The following is a 21863-nucleotide window of genomic DNA, read 5'->3' as shown; positions in this document are numbered from 1 at the left end:
TGGGGTGGAGAAAAGAATAGCCATTTAGTGTCCCAAACGTCCTTATTACAATCTCAGACTATTCTTCACATCTTAAGTAAATATGAAAATATTTGATAGGATTTATGTTGCTTTTTTGGCATCAAATAAAAGCTCTATAATACAAAATTTGAGATCTAGATTAATAGGCGCTCATATTTACTGCGATAATTCTTTGAATTATTTGTTTCAGATCTATAATACATGATTGATTCATGTCTTGTCAGGTACAATTACCGTACAATGAATAATTGTGCAAAGTTTCAATTGATCCGAGAATGGAAAATGGGAGAAAAAACAGGTTCAAACTTTTTACCAGACAGACAGACAGACAGACAGACAAGAGTGAGTTGGTATAAGTTTTATAAATAAAAGTGGAAAGTGCTAGAGTTGAAACCAAGCCCATAAGATGGAACGAAGAGGAAGCATACATTTCTAGAGGTCACACTAATAGATCTACAACCTTATATGATGCATGAGCGGTTCTTAAATATTTAGAAGTAAGATTGGAAATGGGGACATTTGATTACAAACAAATGAAACATTACAAATCAAAAAGTAAAACCATGTGACAATATAGCGAATACAATTTTATTTGTGGTTATGTATAGTTTTAACTATAGTTATACTGGATTATGAGGCAAATTTCTTTTTTTTTCATATATAAGCTTTTATATATAATGATTTAATTTACATCGGGCAGTAAAAAATAATAAGATTCGAATAAGGTGCCATGAGAATTAACAGACATTGCTTATCTCAAAACTAATGTACATTTTGTACAGGTTAATGCTGATCTTAAATAATATCTGAAAACGAAATATCAATAATCAATGAAGTATTGGTGATCAATGAAAACTGACCTTCTATTTTAGATCAGTGACTAAATGAGTGTTATTTATGTAATTCGGTTCTCGTATATTTCAACAAATATTAAACAAGGCACTCAACATTCCAGTCAGCGAGCCGAAAGATTTAATTAAATCACTCATTTACAATGAAATGCCTCTATCTGATTTGTCAATAATCATACAATCCAATGCACATTTATCACACTCTTATTCTCTGTGTGACTGCTTCCCTGCCCCCTCCCCCCGAGATTAAATGTTTTAAAGTCAAAATTAATCAATACATCCAAACAAAACAAAACGAAAATCTTTTCAGCTTCTATAAGTAAGAGGACTTAAAAAAATATACAGACAAATGGTGACCAAAACAAAAACAACAACCATAACAATTAAAAAACAACAACAAAAAATGATCATATCGAGAATGATGAATAAAAAATTATATTTAGTCCTTTAGCTTTCTCAATACTCTATGATCCTATCACTTGTCTGGACCAGTTGGAAACTAATTTTTTTTTTAAATTGATACTTGTGCTGTCAGGTAAAATATTCAGCATGATCCGAGATTGGGTGTGGGAGAAATGACACGCACAAACGTTTTTACCACACAGATAGACAGGGTCGGTTGATATATCCCTTGTGACAATTATAACATTCCGGCGCGGTTCGGTCCATGCCATATAATTTTTCTATTTCCAACCGAATAGGAGAATTGCTTTAAACTCATCATTTACATACAGTACACAGCCAATATTAATACGATAAACTATTTGTGGAATGATAGGCCTACCTCCTAGGCTGTGCGAAGTTCATTGATAAAATGCAAAATGATATAAGCTTTTTTAAAAAAATAAATATGTACCTTAAATGTTAGGAACATCTTTCGCTCTCTATAAATAGTAATAGTAGGCCACACAGGAAGCACTTTAAAAAAAGTTCTTTGTTCTACTGTATTTAATGCCTGTCTGTTCGTCCATCTGTCTGTCTATCTAGCTATCTATCGATTTAAACAAGATAAGAACTGATATATGTGAGCCCTTGAACCACTAAGATTATCTTAATTTTGTTTTTACTTTATTTATTTCTATCTTATAAAAGTTGAAATGTCTTTAATTGTACGCTAGAGATCTATTTGTTTTGAGAAATTATTGTAACTGTTTATTAAAATGGTAGCATTAAAAAAGTTCATGTCTTACATAATGTGAGAATTTGAATTTGTAAATATGAAGTTTAAAAAAACAACAACACAACATTAACAGTTCGTTTTATCAGCGAATAAAATTGATGAATGAAAAACAAAAAAAAAAAGCATTTAATTTAACACGGTAATAAAAATCTGTTTAAGATTTTTTATTAAGAGCATCATATTATCAGAGAATGAATATTCAGTTTAAATATACATTAACCTCTCCCGTTTCCCAGACTCGTTCTATGTATTTATTCATTGTCGCAAGCTGCGTCTTCCATAATCTGATATTCGTTGTCTGTGCACCCACCGCTACCAACTAAACAAGCGTAGGTCTCCGCCCCTGCCTGATATTTGTTCATGATCTTGCAATACTGTCCACCTTGAATCGAGGCGAAAGCCAAATTGCTGCCGAAAGCGCAGTTTTCTATTTGATTTTTACACGGCTGTGAGGTCGACATGACGGCTTTTGTAAACGCTGACGGTTGTAGCTGCGCCAGTGACGTGTCACATGACGCTCGACGAAAGTAGTCTAGTTCGGTGCTGGAACAGTTTTGGAGACAGGTGTTGGCGTTTTTGTTGTTTGTGCTAAAGGTCATGAGCTGACAATACTGGTTGTCAGCTTTCAAAAGAGTTGCAATAATCGATTTGAAAATGCAATCGACAACATTATTCTGACAAGGCTTACTCGCGAACCTTAATAAAACATACAAGAGGGCGTTATCGAGTATAAACTGAGAACCAGGATCATCACACATTGCCAGACGTAGAGCGTAATATTCTGAGTCTGTACATAACCCTATCTCGACCAAACACTGATAGGCACTAACACCATTAAAATTCATTTCAAACAGATCACAGTATTCTTCTATTTTAAACAAATATTGAGCCAATGGTGATATCGCGGCACAAGTTTCGACAGTATGTATACACATAGAGGATAATTTAGAAAAAGCATCTCTATTCTCGCAAGCTTCATTATTTAATAACTGAAACTCAAAGTCACTGCACTTGTCAGAACCAACCAAACACGACATAGCAGTGTTCGAAGCCATAGGTTCACAGTATTCTTTGTTACGTATTGAGGAAAAAGCTGTCTGATTCAAAACCGTACAGTTCTCAATAGCCGACTGGCAAGATTGGCTTGTAATAAGGAGTGTGTCACTTACTCCTTGCGTCTCTGTCTTTTCGTTGAAGTCACAGGCAGCAGTTTTTAAGAGAAGAAATTCCGCGACAGAACAGTGTCCGGCTTGAGTCAGACATGTTCTAGAATTGATGCCGTTGATATCCAGGTCGAACAACGCACAGAATTTCTCTTCTTGTTTCAACACTGTTGCTACGACAGATATATTTATGCAGAACAATACTTGATCCTGGCATCCGGCAGACGTGGAGTCTATGGCGTGATAGAAATAATTCTCATACTCGCTGTCGGAAAAATCCGTCTTAAAGTTGCCATCACAAGCGACGCCTATCAATTCGTCAAACTCATCGCTAGTGCATAATCCATTACTGACCATGCAATCAAACGGGTCTACATCGTCAATGTATCCAATCAAAAACATTTTGCAGAATTCATTTGTTTTGTAGTATTCGTTCAAAGAAGCTATCTGTTCACGGCAGGCTTTAAATGTGATCTGACATTTTCTGGCAGTCGCAGCCACTGCGGAATCAAAGTCATTTTTACTAACACAATGGACGGTAGACACAATTAGTAAAGCAAGTAATAACTCTTGTAGGAAATGGATGTTCATTTTCATAATTTTTAAGCACTCAGCAGTAAACACTTTAACCTGTTGAGATAAAGAAAAAAGTGTATGTATTAACATCTTTTGTGCCAATAGTGTAAAGCTTGTACTCTTCTAAAATTGATTTTCAAAACATGAAGTGAGTCCTGTAAGTCACGTATTGGTCTTTAACGCTAAAGTGTAAAAAGCTGTTGCCATTAGAAGTAGAACTCACTTATACTTTAGAGCTCAAGAAACTAAAATGCATTATTTTCAATGCCTACAAGTGTCTATTAGCTTCATTTTCTACATGGGTTTAAAAGCTGGAAACTGACTGAGACTGGGCGGATATCCAGACTTAAAAACATAAGAAGACAATAACCTAGATTAGAAAACTGGATGTAATTAAAACAATGGTATGGAATATAGGAGAGTCTAGTTTGTTTTAGCCAGCGGTTCTCAACCTTTAAAGCTCGGCGACCCTTTTTACTAACCCCCACTCTGCCGCGACCCCCCCCCCCCCCATAACATACACAGCAATAGAAGAATACACTAAATACAATCCATATTTTCGATGGTCTTAGGCGACCCCTGACAAATCATCAATCGACCCCTCAAATGGGTCGCCACCCACAGGTTGAGAACCCCTGGTTTAAGCCATGGAACTATACTAAATAAATAAGTTCTATATAAAACGGTGCTCAATATGTTCCTTTAACGTGTATTTGTTTATTTAATTCTTTAGTGGATATAATCGGGAATTCCCTCTGACGTGCGTTCAAAATACACATCTGCAGGCCAAATTTAAATTTATGGTTATTATATTTGAAAAAAAAATGTAAACGGTTAAACCAGATTTTTTCCTGTGAGGCCAATCAGCTATTTTTTCCCAAAAGAAATACATAAACTGTGAAATAAGAAAATCGTTAAAACTGTTTTCGAGATCCGTGTCCTAGGATACTGAACCCATGAAGAGTTTCAAAGCTGATAAGAGGAACTGTAAAAAAAAAATGGAATCTATTGTTAAACAGTTTAAAAATCTAATTTTATCAACAACAACAAAAAAAAATATATTTAAAGAATGCTTGTGAGTGAAAAGTAAGCTGTTTTTAAGGTAGATTTTGTTTCAAGAATCAGGGATGTACATTCGTGTTCAGATGCAGGGGAAAAACCTCCTGCTTCAGCGCTGCATACATGAACTTTATGAAAAATTGCATTGACATTAGCATCACTGTGTTACATATTGAAGAGTAACCAACATGTTTGTATTCAAACATAATGCAGCAAGACGAACAGAACTTTGTTCGTACCATGTTGATATTCGACTTCTTAATAGTATTGAACAGCTGCTCAACACGAATCAACATGTAGTTAACAAAAAAATATGATAGGACTTTAGTAGGCATGTTAATATACTCTGTTCATTTCATAAAGTACTTCTGAATGGGACACTTCCTAGTCCAGGGCAAGGTTCAAATACTGGATCATTGCCACTATAGAAGAGATTCATACCAAACGAATAAATAGAAAGCTTTTTTGTGTATCCGGACAACAATAAGGAAACGAGACGACCCGCGGATTAGCATAACCCCCCTCTTTGTTTCTGAGCCTCGCTCTCCGTCTCCGCCAAAGTTACGTGGGATAACTCTAGTCCAACTTGCAGAAATAAAAGCGTAATCTTTCCATGACTTTTAAATCGAGGGTTAGAGATTCAGCGTGCCTGCTGCGTGGTGTACCGCATGGTTGGGCAACGAAGATATATATATATACTCACACAAGGCAGTTCAAGTAATGCAATAAGTAATCATTTCTATGTGAAAATGTTAGTTAGATTTAGTTAGTTAGTTTTTTTTCGCCCCTCTGAGGGTGGCATCGTGCCCCCTTTGCTTTCCCTCACTACGCCTCTGTCACCAATGTAGGCAATAGTCGTTTATATATAAAATAAGAAAAATATATTGGAAACATGGGCACCCGCAGGATTTTTTGCAGGGGGGTGCAAGCTGCCACCCATGGCTCAAAGTCGTAGTCTCAACTTTCTTGTTGTAATATTAAAGAAAAGAACTGCCCTCTGTTAGGGCCCTCATACCTAATCGATATTAAGTGCACAGTAAATACTTCTTGTTCATGAAATTAAGAAAAAAAAAAGAAACTAAAAACGTGAACAAAGTATTCACTGAACAACATTGTTAGATTTATCCGTGAGGCCCGTGCTTCCCTACGTTCGAGCAGAACATAAACTGTTAACGTTGACTGTGGTTGCCTAAACTGTCAATACTAATGCATTGCTTTTCGTCGCGATGGACAAGCTGGCGATGAGCGCTTATCTTGCAGTTCTGATATTCTTCTTTGCGTTGCATCTTTTAGGATGAAGACAAAACAAGTTGAACTGAACATTATTATTGCTCGAAAAGCGAGACGTAATGAAGAAATGTAAGAATCAAGTTATGTAATGTAAAGCCGTGTTCTGTAATAACTCCCGAAATCCAAACATGTGTTGTTTTTTCGAAGTGTGTCTGTTGACTGCGAATTCTCGGCAGCAGCAATTCAATATCCGGTATCAGGTTTTTCTGCCAGCAGTCTCTCCTTCCTCAAGATGACATCTCTGATGTGTTCCCCAGGATGGTCAAGTTGGTTTTTGATTATGCAATTAAGGATGTGCTGTTGAGCGGCCACTATGTTAAACTGGAAAGACTGTAACACCGTGGAAACTAGTTCAAGAACAGATGACTAATTAAAAACAATGAAAAGACAAATCAGAAACAAGAGAAGAGACATTTAGTTCACATGTCTGCAGTTTGTTTGGTTTCACTTGCAGTCGTTATTTTAAGATCCGCCAAACAGTCAAGGATCTCTAAGTTGAGACTAAAAGCTCGAATGGATTCGTATTTTTCAGTTCATTGTGTCTCACATAAATGAGGTAAATTTAGCACCAACGCTATCGCTAGGGACAGTTGAGAAAAAAGAATACTAGCTATCAGGGCCAGCCTTTTCCGAGTATTTCGTCCATGTCTAGACTGTACAATGACGTTAGACACATGCAGTGCATCTCTCTGAACCACAGGAACTAAACCAATGAAGTCGAATACAATCGCAATCAACAAAACGAACACTCAAAGACATCTGCTCAGTGTCCGTAATATCAACAATTTCTTCACTAAAATACTCAGCAAATGCAGTTAATTCATGATGAATTTTTGGTTTCTTGCTGCTTCCATTGCTTCGTTGATCCAAATCAACGTTTTGACTTGGACGTTGGCATGTGAAGAACTGTCTTGTATCTCTTCTTTTGTAAACTGGTGGATGTGTTTCACCTGCTGTTTTATCGAGCGCTGACACCGACCGCAAGACGTTAATACATTTACACTTTTTACTTTTGTTCAAAGAAACTAGAACATTTATCACATCGAAAGAAACTTGGCAAGGATTTCTCCTCCTAGGCAAAACAAAATATTCTAGACCTTAATTAAATATTAATAAAAAGTAATTGTGGCATTTGACGTCTCGAGACGATTTTTTCCATTTGCAACTTCTTGTGTGACTAAAGAGGCCAATCCTTTGTACTTTCACCCTTCTTTCTACTACTGTTGTGTAAGGCATCTGCAATCCAGGACCTTTCCTAACCCTAACCCACGACTAACATGCTATAGAATATTGACACCCTTTATAGAGCAAAGAATTGCAAGCCTAGAAGAAGTCGTACATGGTCGGACATGAACTAAAAATTAGCCTATTCTAGTTACAATAATAGCATATCTTTACAACTGTACTTCAGTGGAGGCACTACTACACATTATAATATTCCAATGATAGACCTTTAGATTTTGACTTAGAAGATGATGCGCAACAATTTCCTGAACATTCATTTATTAAACTCTTGAATCAATAATGCATGGACGCCCGCAGGGGGGGGGGGGGTACATGGTGGTGCACTTGCACCCCCCTGGATTCTGACTAAATCTACATCTACGTAATAAAAACAAAACAGATCTGGAAGATGTATTTCATTATAAAATATTTTAAAAATTGGCTAAAATGTGGCTAATAAGAATTCAGAGGCATGCACGTACATTGGTCATCCATTCCTGATACGCCTAGGCTAGGCTAATCTACTACTACATTAACCAGTGGAAGCACTACTTATTCAGTTGCTACTTAAAAGTTAATTGATTTGATGGTGCGAAAAAATGGCTAGAATTTGGCCACTCAGTATCCAAGGGGGTGCAACGGGCGCCCATGAGTTGGAAGCCATTTTACCGATTAAAAAGATAAAAACTCGAGAAATACATTAACAAAATATTTTTACATCTTTACAATATCAACGCCTGATGATTGGGTTTATATCCGGGTTTTCAATACCAAAGAACGACATGCTTTCAGTTTCTGGGCTACATGGTTTATATTCCAGGTATAGATAACGTCCCCTCGAACATACCACGCCTCACGTATTTCATTTCCCCATTGCGCATTTCGTGGAATTCGTAGAAATCCAAATCATATGTGTACAATAAAATAAATAGGTCAGGGTCAACAGAAAAGCGCAACTATTACTGTTATTTTATATTCGATCAAGGTAACATGTGGAAGTTATTCATATGCTGACTAGTTATATACAGTTCTGGATTTAGCTATAGAGGCTAAGGGAACACTGGCTATAGTTCCTACAACAAATATAAAATTATTTTGCAGAAAAAACAACAATGCTTATAATCGGTTATATCATATTTGATAAAATTTGTACCAACAAACTTCATTAGCTTTTCCCGAATCTGTTTACAATTAGAAAAACAAATTTAACGGTAACATTTTTGAATAATGTAGTTTAGATTTATTATGCTGTACTGTGACGTCTTTGAGACTTACATTTAATAAAATAAAATATATGGATTGAGTTACTAGACTATGGTTTGAACTCGGTATACAACTAATTGATTAAATTAATTATTGAAATTTTATTAAAAATTTTATATAAAGAAAAAAGAGGGTGAAATTAGTATGTCCAGAGACAATATGGTATGAGGGAGGTCAATTATATATATATATTTGGGTTCTTGGGTTCAACAATTGTCAGTAACCTAGACTTAGACATCGAGCTGACAAAAAGGATAGGAAAAGCTACCACAGCTTTGGCAAAACTCTCCAAGCGCGTCTGGGAAAATGGTAAATTGACCACAGCGACCAAAATCCTAGTCTACAACGCCTGTGTTGTGAGCACTCTCCTTTATGGCAGTGAAAGCTGGTCAACATACATGTACCAAGAGCACAGATTGAATAGTTTCCACTTGCGCTGCCTGAGACGCATAATGGGCATCTCTTGGAGGGACCATGTCTCCAATCAGGAAGTTTTGAGATTGGCCAATATGAACAGCATGTATGCTCTCCTGACACAAAGAAGATTACGCTGGCTCGGACATGTCACCCGCATGCCAGATGGTAGAATCCCGAAAGATATCTTATATGCTGAGCTTGTGGAAGGAGTCAGACCCAAGGGCCGCCCAAGACTAACATATAGAGATGTCTGCAAGCGAGACATGAGAGCCTCAGGCATCAGTGAAAGTATGTGGGAAAACATAGCCAAAGACCGGAGTGCATGGAGACAGACTGTGCGTGCTGGGACAACCCTTGCTGAGAACAAAAGAATTGAAGCGGCTTTAATCAAGAGGGAAAAAAAGAAAGTCTGCCGTTCTAGAATTGGCTTGATTAGCCACACCAGATTCTGCTCCGTCTCAAGATTAAGCCAAAACCAGTGACTCACTTGGGCGCATCCATTGCCTTTCGAGACAAAAGGAGCCATATATATATATATATATATATATATATATATATATATATATATATATATATATATATATATATATATATATATATATATATATATATATATATATATATATATATATATATATATAAAGACTTATAAAAATTCTTGCTGTAAACTACTCCTATGTTTAATACACCCAGTCAATTAACGAAATATTAAACTAAATTAAAAACAGAAAATTTAACATGGACTAAATGCATAAGATGTACAGGCGAAAAGCCCGTGAAGAATTTAAAAAAAAATGCAGTTGTTTAAAAAAGGTATAAAAACAAAAAAGAAAATTACACCTTTCACACTAAGCGGTCTATAAGGAGGATGGTGAAAAGGTATTCTTTTTCTGTTAACGAGTTTGTCTTGAGGCCAGCTCAACGAGCAAACACTTTATCTTTCCCCCAATAAATGTCAGGTTGGGTAGACTCAGTGTGTGTGTGTGTGTGGGGGGGGGGGGAAGGTCTTCAAAATCTCGAAATTTCAACCCGAGACTCACCGGTTAGGAAGCCATTAAAATTTACAACTCAATCCGAACACCCCTTACAATAACTCAATCCGAACACCCCTTACAATAACTCAATCCGAATACCCCTTACAATTACTCAATCCGAACACCCCTTACAATAACTCAATCCGAATACCCCTTACAATAACTCAATCCGAACACCCCTTACAATAACTCAATCCGAATACCCCTTACAATTACTCAATCCGAACAGCCCCTACATAGCTCAATCCGAACACCCCTTACAATAACTCAATCCGAATACCCCTTACAATTACTCAATCCGAACAGCCCCTACATAGCTCAATCCGAACACCCCTTACAATAACTCAATCCGAACACCCCTTACAATAACTCAATCCGAACACCCCTTACAATAACTCAATCAGAATACCCCTTACAATAACTCAATCCGAACAGCCCCTTAAAATTACTCAATCCGAACAGCCCCTACATAGCTCAATCCGAACAGCCCTTACAATAACTCAATCCGAACAGCCCCTAAATAGCTCAATCCGAACAGCCCTTACAATAACTCACAAAAACTACACTAGGAACATGCAAACACACTCAGAGGCTCGATGTGATCTGCAGTCCATGGCTGAACTCGTTGAGAAACAAGATGAGCGGACAGATCACGTCTATAAATGCAATTACACTTACTGACATCGGCTAATTTAAGGGAGTAGGTGCGTCCCAAGATCGTGTCCTGTCCGAGGGCGTTACAGCGCTTTCATATCATTCAAATATTTCTTATTGTACTCTTAATAATTATAGCTTTTATATAGCGCTACTTTCAAGCTTACAGCATGCATAGAGCGATACGGTCCATTCAGGGCCGGTCTTAGGCCACTGCAGTGGGCCCCGCACTTTCGATGCGAATTCTAGGTGTAAATTATTAAACTATTTTAACTTATCATGAAAGGGTTCCTGGAATTCTCCTGAAATGATAAAATATAAAAAAATGAAAATGAAAATCTCCTGAAATTATTAAAATCTTCTGAAAACTCATGCAAATCTTAAAACAAAGTTCTCATTTCAGGGTGTCATTCAATATGGAAAACGCCAATCCTACTCGCGATTAAAAGAAATCGGCTTTCATTCTATAAATATGCAATAATAATAAGTTCAAATGCTTAATTTACTTCAATAGTCACTGGCATACAAATATAGTTCTAAATGTATCTCGACTTCTTAGGGAAAAAAACAACAAAAGCAATATTTTGCTAGTCGATAGTAAATCTAAAAGACAGATCTGAATGTTTATCGGCTTTTTGTTGGACAACTACTATCTTCAAAGGTAGCCATGACAAGCCAAGTACAAGCGTACTTAGCCTTTCAACCACTCTCACAACAAATACAACCAATTTTTTGTTTATCTTTTACTGAACCTCGATCCTGGAAACGCCGGGGATTTTGAAAGACGTTTTAAATAACTAAACCAGTACAAATACCAGTATTATTATCAATAATAATGCCAATAATTATATAAAATAAAACGATAATAAGGGGTGGTACTTCTTCAGATCTGTTACATTATCAGAAAATTCATCAATGGATAGTGTTAAGATTTAAAGAATTTCATTCCAAATTTCGATTCTGGCAGTAAAAACACTATTAGTTCTGATTTCTAAAAAAAAAAAAATAATTATACAACAATAATAATAGTGATACCAATGTCAAACAAATGTTTAATAACAAACAAGAAAAATCCAGAATTTTTATGGACATTGCAGTGCCAGTATCTGATATCTTTAAAAGATATGAAAATGATAATAAAACAAAATTGGTAAACCTACTCTCCAAGATGAAGACAAAGGAAGTCTGACAAAATTACAACAGACCCTACAGAGAACTGTGCTATCAGCTGAAAATGTATTGACCTAATACCTGGCAGATATCTCTTAGGGCCTAGGGCTTCTCAAACTTTTCAGCTCGGCGACCCCTTTTTACAATTCCTCACTTATTCGCGACCCCCAACAGTAAATTATTTTCGTTTTTAAGTAAGCCTATGATGTTACAAAATTGCAATTGGAGGACTATTGTAACTATCTGATTTGCATTGTCAAAGCTTAATGTTTAATCACAGTACAGTATGACATTATATTCTTTTAATATATATTTCTCCCTATTATATAATTACAAATAAATGAAATAATTTCTTTATGACGTGAATCTATTAACGTTAGTATTTCATATTCACATTTCACACATGTGACAATTTCTGTATTGAACTTTGATAACTAGCAAGCTGTTTCGAGAAATAAAAATATTATTGCAAATGGAAAAAGAAGGTAATGCAAATTATTAGAAATCTGACGGCTAAAGCTTGATCCAGATTTGTGCAGGCTTAATTAAAGAGAAATGTTTCACTGTTCAACCATTTCTGTCTACCAAAAATCTTTAACTTTCTCAATGGATTTCTGGCAAGTGCAAATGTGATGCTGAGTAAATTTGGAAAGTAGGAGGAAATGTTGTCTACAGACATGTATATATGTTCTTTCACAGAATTTATCATTTGATCTGTGTGTCCGGTTCAAAGTCATTTCCCTCCTAGAGAGCAGATAAGGTTGGAAGCATGTCAATTTTATTTTCGTTACAAAAGACATAACTCATGGGGCAGGCAGAGGAAGCAGTGGTGTATGTCTTACGGCCTCTTTGAATGCCCCTCCCTAATCCACCTTAGGCAGACCCTACTTCCACTACAGCCCAACATAACCAACACCCTGTATGGCAGTGCTGAACAACTGAAGAAAACAGCACACTTTTTTTCCTTGGCACAGTCTGCAAAAGAGCTCACAGCTCAGCAGCAATAAAGCTGGCTAGAAGAAGAAGAATTTCTTACGGAGAGTGTACAAGAGCTGCGGGGAGACACACGAAGTGTCGCTTGAACTGCATGGGGGAGCTATGAGGAACTACGTTCAACAAGAGTTTTTACCAGAGCACTACGGGAGGCCCATGCTTACCTGCCCTGCTACCATTTGAAGTTCATTCATGTTGTCCAATGCGGTTTAAATTTCTAAACAAAATTTACGTATTAAAATTCAAAATTTGTGGATGCTATATTTAACCTATTTTAAAACGTACAATGTTTAATTCATATATTAAGGATGTTCACGTTTTATATTATTTGTAAATTGAATTTTAAATGTATCATTGATCACTGTATATTATTTCTCAATAACCTTGATTGTTCAACAGTCTCAAATGGTCTGGATGTGGATGCGTTAACCTATTAGTCTTGTCTGTTGTTTTAAGTGAATCTGAATAAACCATAAAAAAAAATATTTGACGTATCCTCGTTTAGCACGTAGATAGATCTTGTGGGTTTTAAAATGTCTGTTGATTGTACATCATACAAATACATAAAAATGCTTATATTGACCAGGAAAAAAAATATTTACTAATTCAATAAAGTATGCACACATTATCTATAAATCTGCAATTTTTAAACTTATATTAATATATCTACCGGACATCTAACAAGTTCAAAATCAATTCTGATCAAGTTGTCTTCAACATCTATCATCGAATAATAATATATTTAGTTAATTCCAACGGAAAATCCTTTTATCTGACAAGCCTTACATGTTACAATGAAAAAAAAATCCAAATTTTTGATAAGACATAGCGAGCCCTGACAAATTGTCAATCGACCCCCAAGGAGGTCGCGACCCATAGGCTGAGAACCCCTGTTTTAGGCCATACGAAGATTCACTAAGTTGTCAGATGGCGGCTTTTGCTACGGAGTTGCCACATAATTTAAAAAAATTCGCAGTTTCTTTCTTTTCAATAAACTTCGCTCCTGGCAGTCCCAAAGGTTGTATATTACTGTCACTATGATTTCATTATCATTAGGATAGACTTAAAATCTAGGGGGGCACTACAATCTGACCGTGTACGTGCAAAAAAAATACTACGCCGTAAAGACTGTAGGAGCTCATCTGTTTTCATTTAGTCTAGCACTGTTATCTCTCGAGGTGCACAACAATATACACACACACGGACACACACATATACGTACATACAGAATAATAATAAGGCTTGTTTTCGAATACGAAGATCAGTGAGGATTGCAGTATTTCCCATAGCTGCGCAGCCCCAGCTGTGACCTACACATTTTGCCACATCCAGGGCAAGCATAACTATTGTCCGCAGGTGGTCGATTTAGATTTTCTTTTCGCCGTCTTCGTCCGTCATCGGCAGCGGATTTTCTTTTGGTCTCAAATGTGTATCCCGCGGCCTTTGTGAGTGACATCCAGCTGTCACGTTCTGAGGCCGCAAGTAACCAGGTGCTCTCTTCTATGTCAGCTAAGTACATACATACTACATACCATATATATATATATATAGGGTTTCTTAAGGTTGTTAATGCTAGAGGTGGTATCGAAGATATTGCTATTATTTTTATTATTATTATAAACAGGTATAATAATATAATAATACAATTATTAAGAGTTTGGTTTAGGATAGTGTAATAGGGACGACCAACCTTTTCAGAATAAGCTCCAATGAATAAACGAAAGGACTGTAACTTAACACAAGTACAACAATGGTAAGAGAAGTTTCTAAACAAGAATACATCTACTGCAGAACATAGAATACTTAATCAAATATCCCATTCACAAATTTAATTCCTTACTAGGCCTACAAGCAAAAAAATTATACAAAGTTTTTGAAGAAAAAACTATTAGATTTCTAGCTTCTAGCGTTTACTAACCATTGTGCGCGGCACAGCCACACAACCAACAAGCGGGTCAATGACAAAGGGTGATAACCACTTTTAGTTTCATTTTGTGTTTTTCTTCTTCCAGGAATAGCGTTCGTGTTTAAAAAATATATTATTTTCCATTAGACGAAAACTTTGCAATACGGATATATTAATTGAATATTGAAAAACACACTTTTTTTTTTAAAATTTACAAACGTATCTCCTGCTTGGTGGTTGAAGAAATATAAGCATAGTTTCAAGGACCTTAATTCTCTTATTATTATTGAATATAATTAGTGTTCTTAGTTTACAGAGTAATACAACAGTGGGACTACAACATAAAAATCCTCTACCTTCTTTTTCTTTTAGAAATGTTATTTTAATCACAAAAGAGTGAAAAACAAAATTATAAACTGGAACTAAATACTTACCGAGAATTTATGGTGGAAAATAACAAAAAAAAAAAAAAAAAATTATTCGGTGTCCTCTATATGTGTGTCTCGGAGCTTGTGCATGTGTGTGACGTGAGACGTGCAATTTCAGTGTAAAGTTTGCTAGGGACCTGACCCTCGACCTAGACCTAACATTTTACTTGAAGCATGCGTGCATAAATTACTTTTATGACCATATTGCAATGTTCGTAACATTTACTTTTGACGGGGCTAACTAGTACCTGATGTTCCTGATGTAACTGTTGTTAATGAAAAGTTTGAAAAAAAGACTTATATTGAACGCCAACTCATGTGTGATTTTCTACTGGAATATATACCTTCTCGCCCTTACATAATAAACTCCTCCTTCGTGGTCGAAGAGGATCACCAATCTCATATATTCTATATTTGACTACATTTATGAGTGTATTTTAATTTTTACACGTCAATATCTGGTATCATAAAAATAGTTGCATGTTTTTTCTATAGCTTTGTTTTGATTTCGCCCCTGCGTATTGCAATTCGTTTCATAACCATGGCCACCGCTTCACATATATTTCGAGGAGTCAACAAGTCTTTCAATTTAGTCGAAATACTTGCATCAGGTAACTGTTTATTTCTATCAGTTGCATATTTCTGAAAAAACGTCATCGACGAAACTGTTGCTCTCGAACTATGCAAGATGGCCGTAAGGTTTGTTTGCGAGCATTGGGATAACTATGGTGACTCCCTGTCCGTTGTTCTTACTCACGGAAGCACAGTCATACATTCTGCTCGACAATACGCTGCCTACACAAATACTTTCGGCGTTTATGCTGGCGAGCAGTCGTTTGCCGAAATCCACACCATTTGGAAACTGTGTCTTTCAGGAAGTGTTCATCCGTCACTAAATAGTGGCGTATGCTACGCCGCGGGTCGACTAGTTTCCTACAAACTCGAAGATGGCTATAAAGTGGAATCTCTGCTTTGAAAAGTCCATTACTTTCAAGGCATGTGTAGCGTCTGTTGCATCTTTTCCCAACACTTAATATATTTCATAGCCCATTCTTAAATCTAGTTTATTCTGAACTCCAGGGTGAGCCTTGGGGTGAGGCGAGTGGGGAAAACGCCATAGGTCACTCGCCTTAGGGGGACCCCGCGATAGAAAGAGTTCTTTGTCACCGTCGGCCAATCGTACACATATTCCCCGCGTACTGTTAAGGCTACCTCTGTAAACATGAACTGAAACATGGAAGGAAATGGAAAGAACTGTCAATGGCTTAAATTTCTTAGTCACCCAACCATAGCAAAGATTATTATCACAAATATTTTGAACTTTTTTCCCCCCACAACAGTGCCAGCCAGAATGTTTGAAGCACAGCTTAGCCAGATGTACGTTTTTCGGTAGATACTCCCCAAGTTATTTTGACTAAAATACATGTAACAAAGTGTCACGGATGAATGTCTGTGTGTGTATATATTGTTACAAATGACCAGTGACAGGAAGAGGTTAACGTGTGACCCCGACGAGATAACACAGCAGCGGGTGTTCCCTGGAATGTACATATATAAACAGAGACAGGATGTGACGTGTCCTTACATGTTATTCCAAAAAGTACTAGCAATGTCCAGTGACAGATAGAGGTCACAACTTGTGACCCCGGCAAGATGACACTGCAGCCAATGTTTTCTGGAATCTACATGTATAAACAAAGACAGGATGTGACGTTTCCTCACGTGTTATTCCAGAGGATACTAGCCGTGTTTGTGCAACTTTGGACAAGCGATTAGGGACTCTATATAAGCCAGAGAGTTAATGTGAAAGTCAGTCGTATGGAGTCGTGAGTGAGCCGTTACAGTCGATACAGACGTGTGCGGCTCTGTGGAAGAGAAATGTGTACGACTCGATGCAAGTTAACTAGGGTAGAGTTAACTGGAGTGGACTACTGTCGTTAAAGTCTATACAGCGAACTACAGTGGACTTGAGCCGTTACAGTCGATACAGTCGATGTAAGACGTGTGCGGCTCTGATTCGGTAGACTTGAGTACGACTTGGTTCAGCTTTGGGAGACCTGGAGCGACACTGGGAATTTGTCGGTCTGTTCTGTGGAATACGGCTCGAGGAAAGTTGAGAAAAGATGAATTGCAACGAAGTGAAGAGATGAATTGCAACGAAGTATAGCTAACTGTAAACTGACAGATATTGTACAGTCTTCTACGCTACATGTTACAGTAACGAATTGTTAGAGTTAATAGTCATTAAAGTTATATGAAACTGAAAGTTTAGTCGTCAAGTTCTTTGCTGTGTTTTTATTTGTGTGCCAACTAATACATCTAACCAGAAAATTCAGAAATACGTAACAATATAATCTATTTTTACATATATATGTCAGTTTGAATGTATGCGCTATTGACCGGAAGTGTGTGAGTTTTCAGAGAAAAAGAGAGACCAGCGTGTGATATGTGTCATGAAGTATAATAAAGTTTCTGTGTTTTTATCGAGTTGTTACGTGTTTGATTTAATTACAGTTGAACCCAGGGACACCTAGACATGGAGAGAAACTAAGGTAGTTTCTAGAGAGCTATTCAAATATAGAGATACTAGTCGACCGGCGGCGTAGCATACGCCGCTATTTTCAGTGGCGGCCTTAGGGCACTGCAACCTATGCGACCGCAGTGGGTCCCGCACTTTCGTAGTACCCGCGCTAATTCTAGGTGTATAAATTATTAAATTTTGGAAATAGAATTTTTATGATAAACTGTATGACTTTGCAACACACAAGGCTCGTGTAGTAATTCTATGCGTAGTAAAGAATGAATAAAATGCAAAGAAGAATATATTTTCTAATACAAACTCTTGATTTTCACTTATTATCCGTATCCCTACCCAAACTGGGCCCCGCTAAATCCGTTTCGCATTAAGCCCCACAATGGTTAAGTCCTGCCCTGCTATTTAGTGACGGGTGAATACAGAGTAGATTACTTGTTCTCTTTCCATGACTTCTTGGTCACAATGGTTAAGTCCGGCCCTGCAATTTATTGACGAGGGAATACTACTTATTCTCCCCCCCCCCCTCTCTTTTTTTTTTCGCCTCTAAAATTACATGGGGTAAGTCTAACCCGTCCGACATGCTGAAATAAAAGAGTGATCTTTCCTTTACTTAGTGTTAAAACTCTTGAGCCATGAAGAGAATTTTATATTTATAGATAGTAGAAGTAGAAAGCTGTAACACAAAGATAGGATTGAGTAAAACAAGATCACAAAGAGAGTTTGTGTTACGCAAAGTAAAACTCGACGGATCCACCCATGGGTCCGCAATACAGTTCAACAGATAAGCTTAGACATTTTCTGCGCGAATATCAGGAAGTAATGAGCTACAAGCTAACAATAATTACAATCTTAATTCCCTCCAAAACAACCAAAGCACAAGTTGTTTCTGCTTGTTGACTGTTTGGTTTCGTCCAAACTGAACGTTGACTTTCTACGTAAACAAAGAGATTTATGGCTACATTGAGAGTGTACCCCATTTGAAAGTAGTGGAGTGTCAATATAGCTGGTAATGGTCCATTTTGTAATGATTGGCGAAACTTGTTTTCAAAATGGTGTATTTTTATGAAATTAAAAAAGGCTTGCATAGTTAATAAAAAATAAAATAAAAGATTAAACTGTTTACTTTAAGACGACAACAAAAACAACAACAACCGTTGCACCTAAACTTAGGAAGTCAAACAATATGATGGAATCAGAGTTCAATAACTTTTATATCGAAACGTTACAAGCGGAGAGACATCACTTCGAGGCGACACACAGAATCAGCCAAGTTATCACAACTCAATCGATATCTAACCCTAACCCTAACTCTAACAAATTTCATCGATTATGGGTAGTATTTTATGTTACCTTTTATCTTCTAGATATTGTCGGGAGTTTCTCGGGTTTATAATTTAATCATGTTATTATTATGTTTAATCTAATAATCCTATGTCCAGTCTTTACTTTTACTTGTAGTTTGTCACATCAAGCGCAGACACAGTGATCTTATTTATATGTGACTCGTGAGGATTTTATTATTCAATGGTTTGATAAACTCCAAGGCGAAGTTTATGTTGTATCTCCCGATCACACATTCAAAGGTACAGAACCAGAATAGAATAGAATAATAAGAATAGACTAGTCGATTTAATTGAAAATAGTTTGAGGTACAAGTTATACAAGAATATCTGTTGAATGAAATAAAATAGTGTGATGAAACAAATGTATTAATTGGTAGAACTAATTTCTATCATTGATTGCTTACGACTGAATGATTGAGTGTGTTCCTATCGTCTTTTCTACTTATTTGAGTAGCTGCTGGCACCTTTGTGTTGTCGTCTGCGTATTATAGCGGTCACTCAGAAGGATAAGTCACTCGATGTCTATATGGCGTCAGCTCGGGATGTCTTCACGCTATCGTGCAATCTGGTACAAGAGTTATGCCGCTGTTTGTTTAGCAGTAGAGAAACTTGGTGATGCAGTCTACGTTGATGATATTTACCAACAATCAGGTTGATGAGATGATGGATGATCAGGAACCTCCTAAAAAAGTTTTGAGTACGCCTTGCGATCATTCAGAGGCAGGCATTGGCATCAATCCAAATAAGAGATTTAATTTCATTAGGCATAAAAGTTTAGGGTACACATAATTCAATGATAGGAAACAGCGAGGAAGGTACAGCAATAAATGTAATAACATACAATCTAGGATGATGCCAGTCACAATTAATCATCTGAATGTGATTGCGTTGATAGGCAAAAGTTATAGTAAAATGGGGAATGATAATGTATTAAGGATAAAGGGAAAATAAAATACTAGTGATAAAGTTACCATGATTAAGGCTTGATAGATTAATCAAACCAATATGCAACTAAGGAACCATAAATTCACACATGTGTATGAGGCATATAAATAAATAATAAGCTAACTAATCTCACATGCTCTCTTTGAGCTTAGAGCACGGTGAATCAAGTTCTTAGATTCCGCAAAGTTAATGTTTACAATAATTACTAAGATTCAGAAATGGCTAAACTATAACCCAAACAAAATATAACAAGGGAGTAGATAATTAGCATTTCAAATAAAGACATGCATAGTTATATTAATAAAATAATATATAAAGATATGGTATCGGTTTAAAATGATACGATTCTCGGGTATAATAAAGTAATAATGTTATAGCGGGGAAGATGGTTGTGTATACATACATATTCCTATAAAACTAAAATAAGTAAAGTATTTACACTCACCGTTTGTCCTATAGGAAACCTCACGAGTTTTGCCCCCTAGAGAGGGGACTGCTTGTTTATGAATTCTATCGGGCCTTAAATAGTTCGAATGTTTTGGGTTCTCTCTTTTATAGATCTGACTTAGTTAATTAATCTGTTTTGGTCGACAGGTGGGCAAGAAAGTTCATTTCAGAAAATTAGTTTTCACACATTTATTTACATACCGGAAGATGTCATCCGTCAGGGGAGATTTCGTGTTTATAATTGCCCCCCTATCGTATGAACACGGAAGTAGCAGGTCCAGAACTTTTAAGGGGAGGGGGGAGGCGATTTTTCCCCCCTTTGCATTATAAATGCCCAAATGCATTCTCCTGATGTCTACAGTTCACTAAAATTATGTCATGTTTTTTACAAAAATAAAAACAAAACAAAAACATAAACAAAACTCATTTTAGTAGATGTACTCTAAACGGCCTAGGGTCTTAAAAAATGTTTACACTTTTCAAAAATGTATTTAACATTAAACATTAAACTCATAACTACAAATAAAGTTATTTTACATTTTTAACAAATGAAAAAAAGTATTGAAATTATTCCGTTCCCTTAACTTATTATGCAATAAGTCATATGCACCGTTGTAGCCGATGGCTTAATGAGGGGAGATAAATCATAAAAGATTTAAATTTGGGTTACGTTGGGTGGACAAGAAAAAAATAGACAATCAAAAATAACTTTTTCTTTCGACCGCTAGGTAAACTGAAATAAACTTTTGTACGCAAGCGTTTGTATTGGCACAGCCTGTCTTCGATACTATATATCCTTTGTGTATCTTATGAACTCCAGTTGTTTCTTTACCAGCCCATTTAAAAAAACAAGGTTACAAAGACAGAGACACAAACTCAAAATGTGTCCCCGAAGTGGTCCACCCTGGCAGGTTTCAATATTTTCAGAAAGAACATCATAATGAAATTCTATCAAAGAAAAATGACAGAGAAGAATGGAGAAAGAAGGTTGATAGATGTTGTGTGGTGCCCCATCCGTCCAGCAGACCAAACGATAGGTGAAAGTGAATGTTAAGTTCGATGTGAACCTGGCCTAACTAATGTCTTATAATGAATATCTAATTATTTTATAAAGGGTCAATCTCTTATTCGAATCCTCAAGAAAAGAACAGTGTCGTAAAAAAATAAATTCCTTTAGTTTAGTGTGTAACTGTTACACTGTAAGTCTGCAGTTCAACGATTATATGGAAAACTACTTATTAATTGTTGTTTTGGATTATGTCCAACTTATATGCAAACTAAACAGATCTTTTCTCTTTAGAGAAAGCTAAACATTTTGTGTGTGTGTGTAAATGTAGTAGTTAGTATGACAGAACTTAACTTA

At 36.4% G+C, this 21863-nt stretch overlaps 2 protein-coding genes across 6 annotated transcripts in view; both read right to left on the bottom strand.

Moving 5' to 3' along the window:
- The window catches only part of LOC106057940 (phospholipase A2, minor isoenzyme-like), a 44581-nt gene extending 29744 nt beyond the window's left edge, over positions 1-14837 (bottom strand). Inside the window, exon 1 of one of the 2 annotated variants that reach the window (XM_056035656.1) lies at positions 14586-14837. In XM_056035656.1, the coding sequence (XP_055891631.1) occupies positions 14586-14677 (92 nt within the window). In that variant the 5' untranslated portion in view covers positions 14678-14837. The remainder of the gene's footprint in view (positions 1-14585) is intronic. The other variant, XM_056035655.1, reaches the window with a different exon arrangement.
- Positions 588-20579, bottom strand: LOC129927280 (uncharacterized). Of its 4 annotated transcripts, XM_056035653.1 has the most exons (3): positions 20499-20578; positions 19513-19790; positions 588-3845 (listed from the first exon to the last, which is right to left on the bottom strand). In XM_056035653.1, exon 3 carries the CDS (start codon positions 3810-3812, stop codon positions 2304-2306), a length of 1509 nt encoding a protein of 502 aa, XP_055891628.1. In that variant the 5' UTR covers positions 3813-3845; positions 19513-19790; positions 20499-20578; the 3' UTR covers positions 588-2303. The 4 variants fall into 4 exon arrangements, with proteins under 4 accessions (XP_055891628.1, XP_055891627.1, XP_055891629.1 ...); XM_056035652.1 differs by lacking the exon at positions 19513-19790 and having other exon boundaries at positions 20499-20579; XM_056035654.1 differs by lacking the exons at positions 19513-19790; positions 20499-20578 and adding an exon at positions 15236-15335.
- Positions 20580-21863: the final 1284 nt, after the last annotated feature.

This window comes from Biomphalaria glabrata, chromosome 7, assembly GCF_947242115.1.
Source record: "Biomphalaria glabrata chromosome 7, xgBioGlab47.1, whole genome shotgun sequence".
NCBI classification, from domain to species: Eukaryota; Metazoa; Mollusca; class Gastropoda; family Planorbidae; genus Biomphalaria; species Biomphalaria glabrata.
The sequence above is the reverse complement of the archived record's forward strand: the minus strand, read 5'-3'. Positions and strand labels throughout refer to the sequence as shown.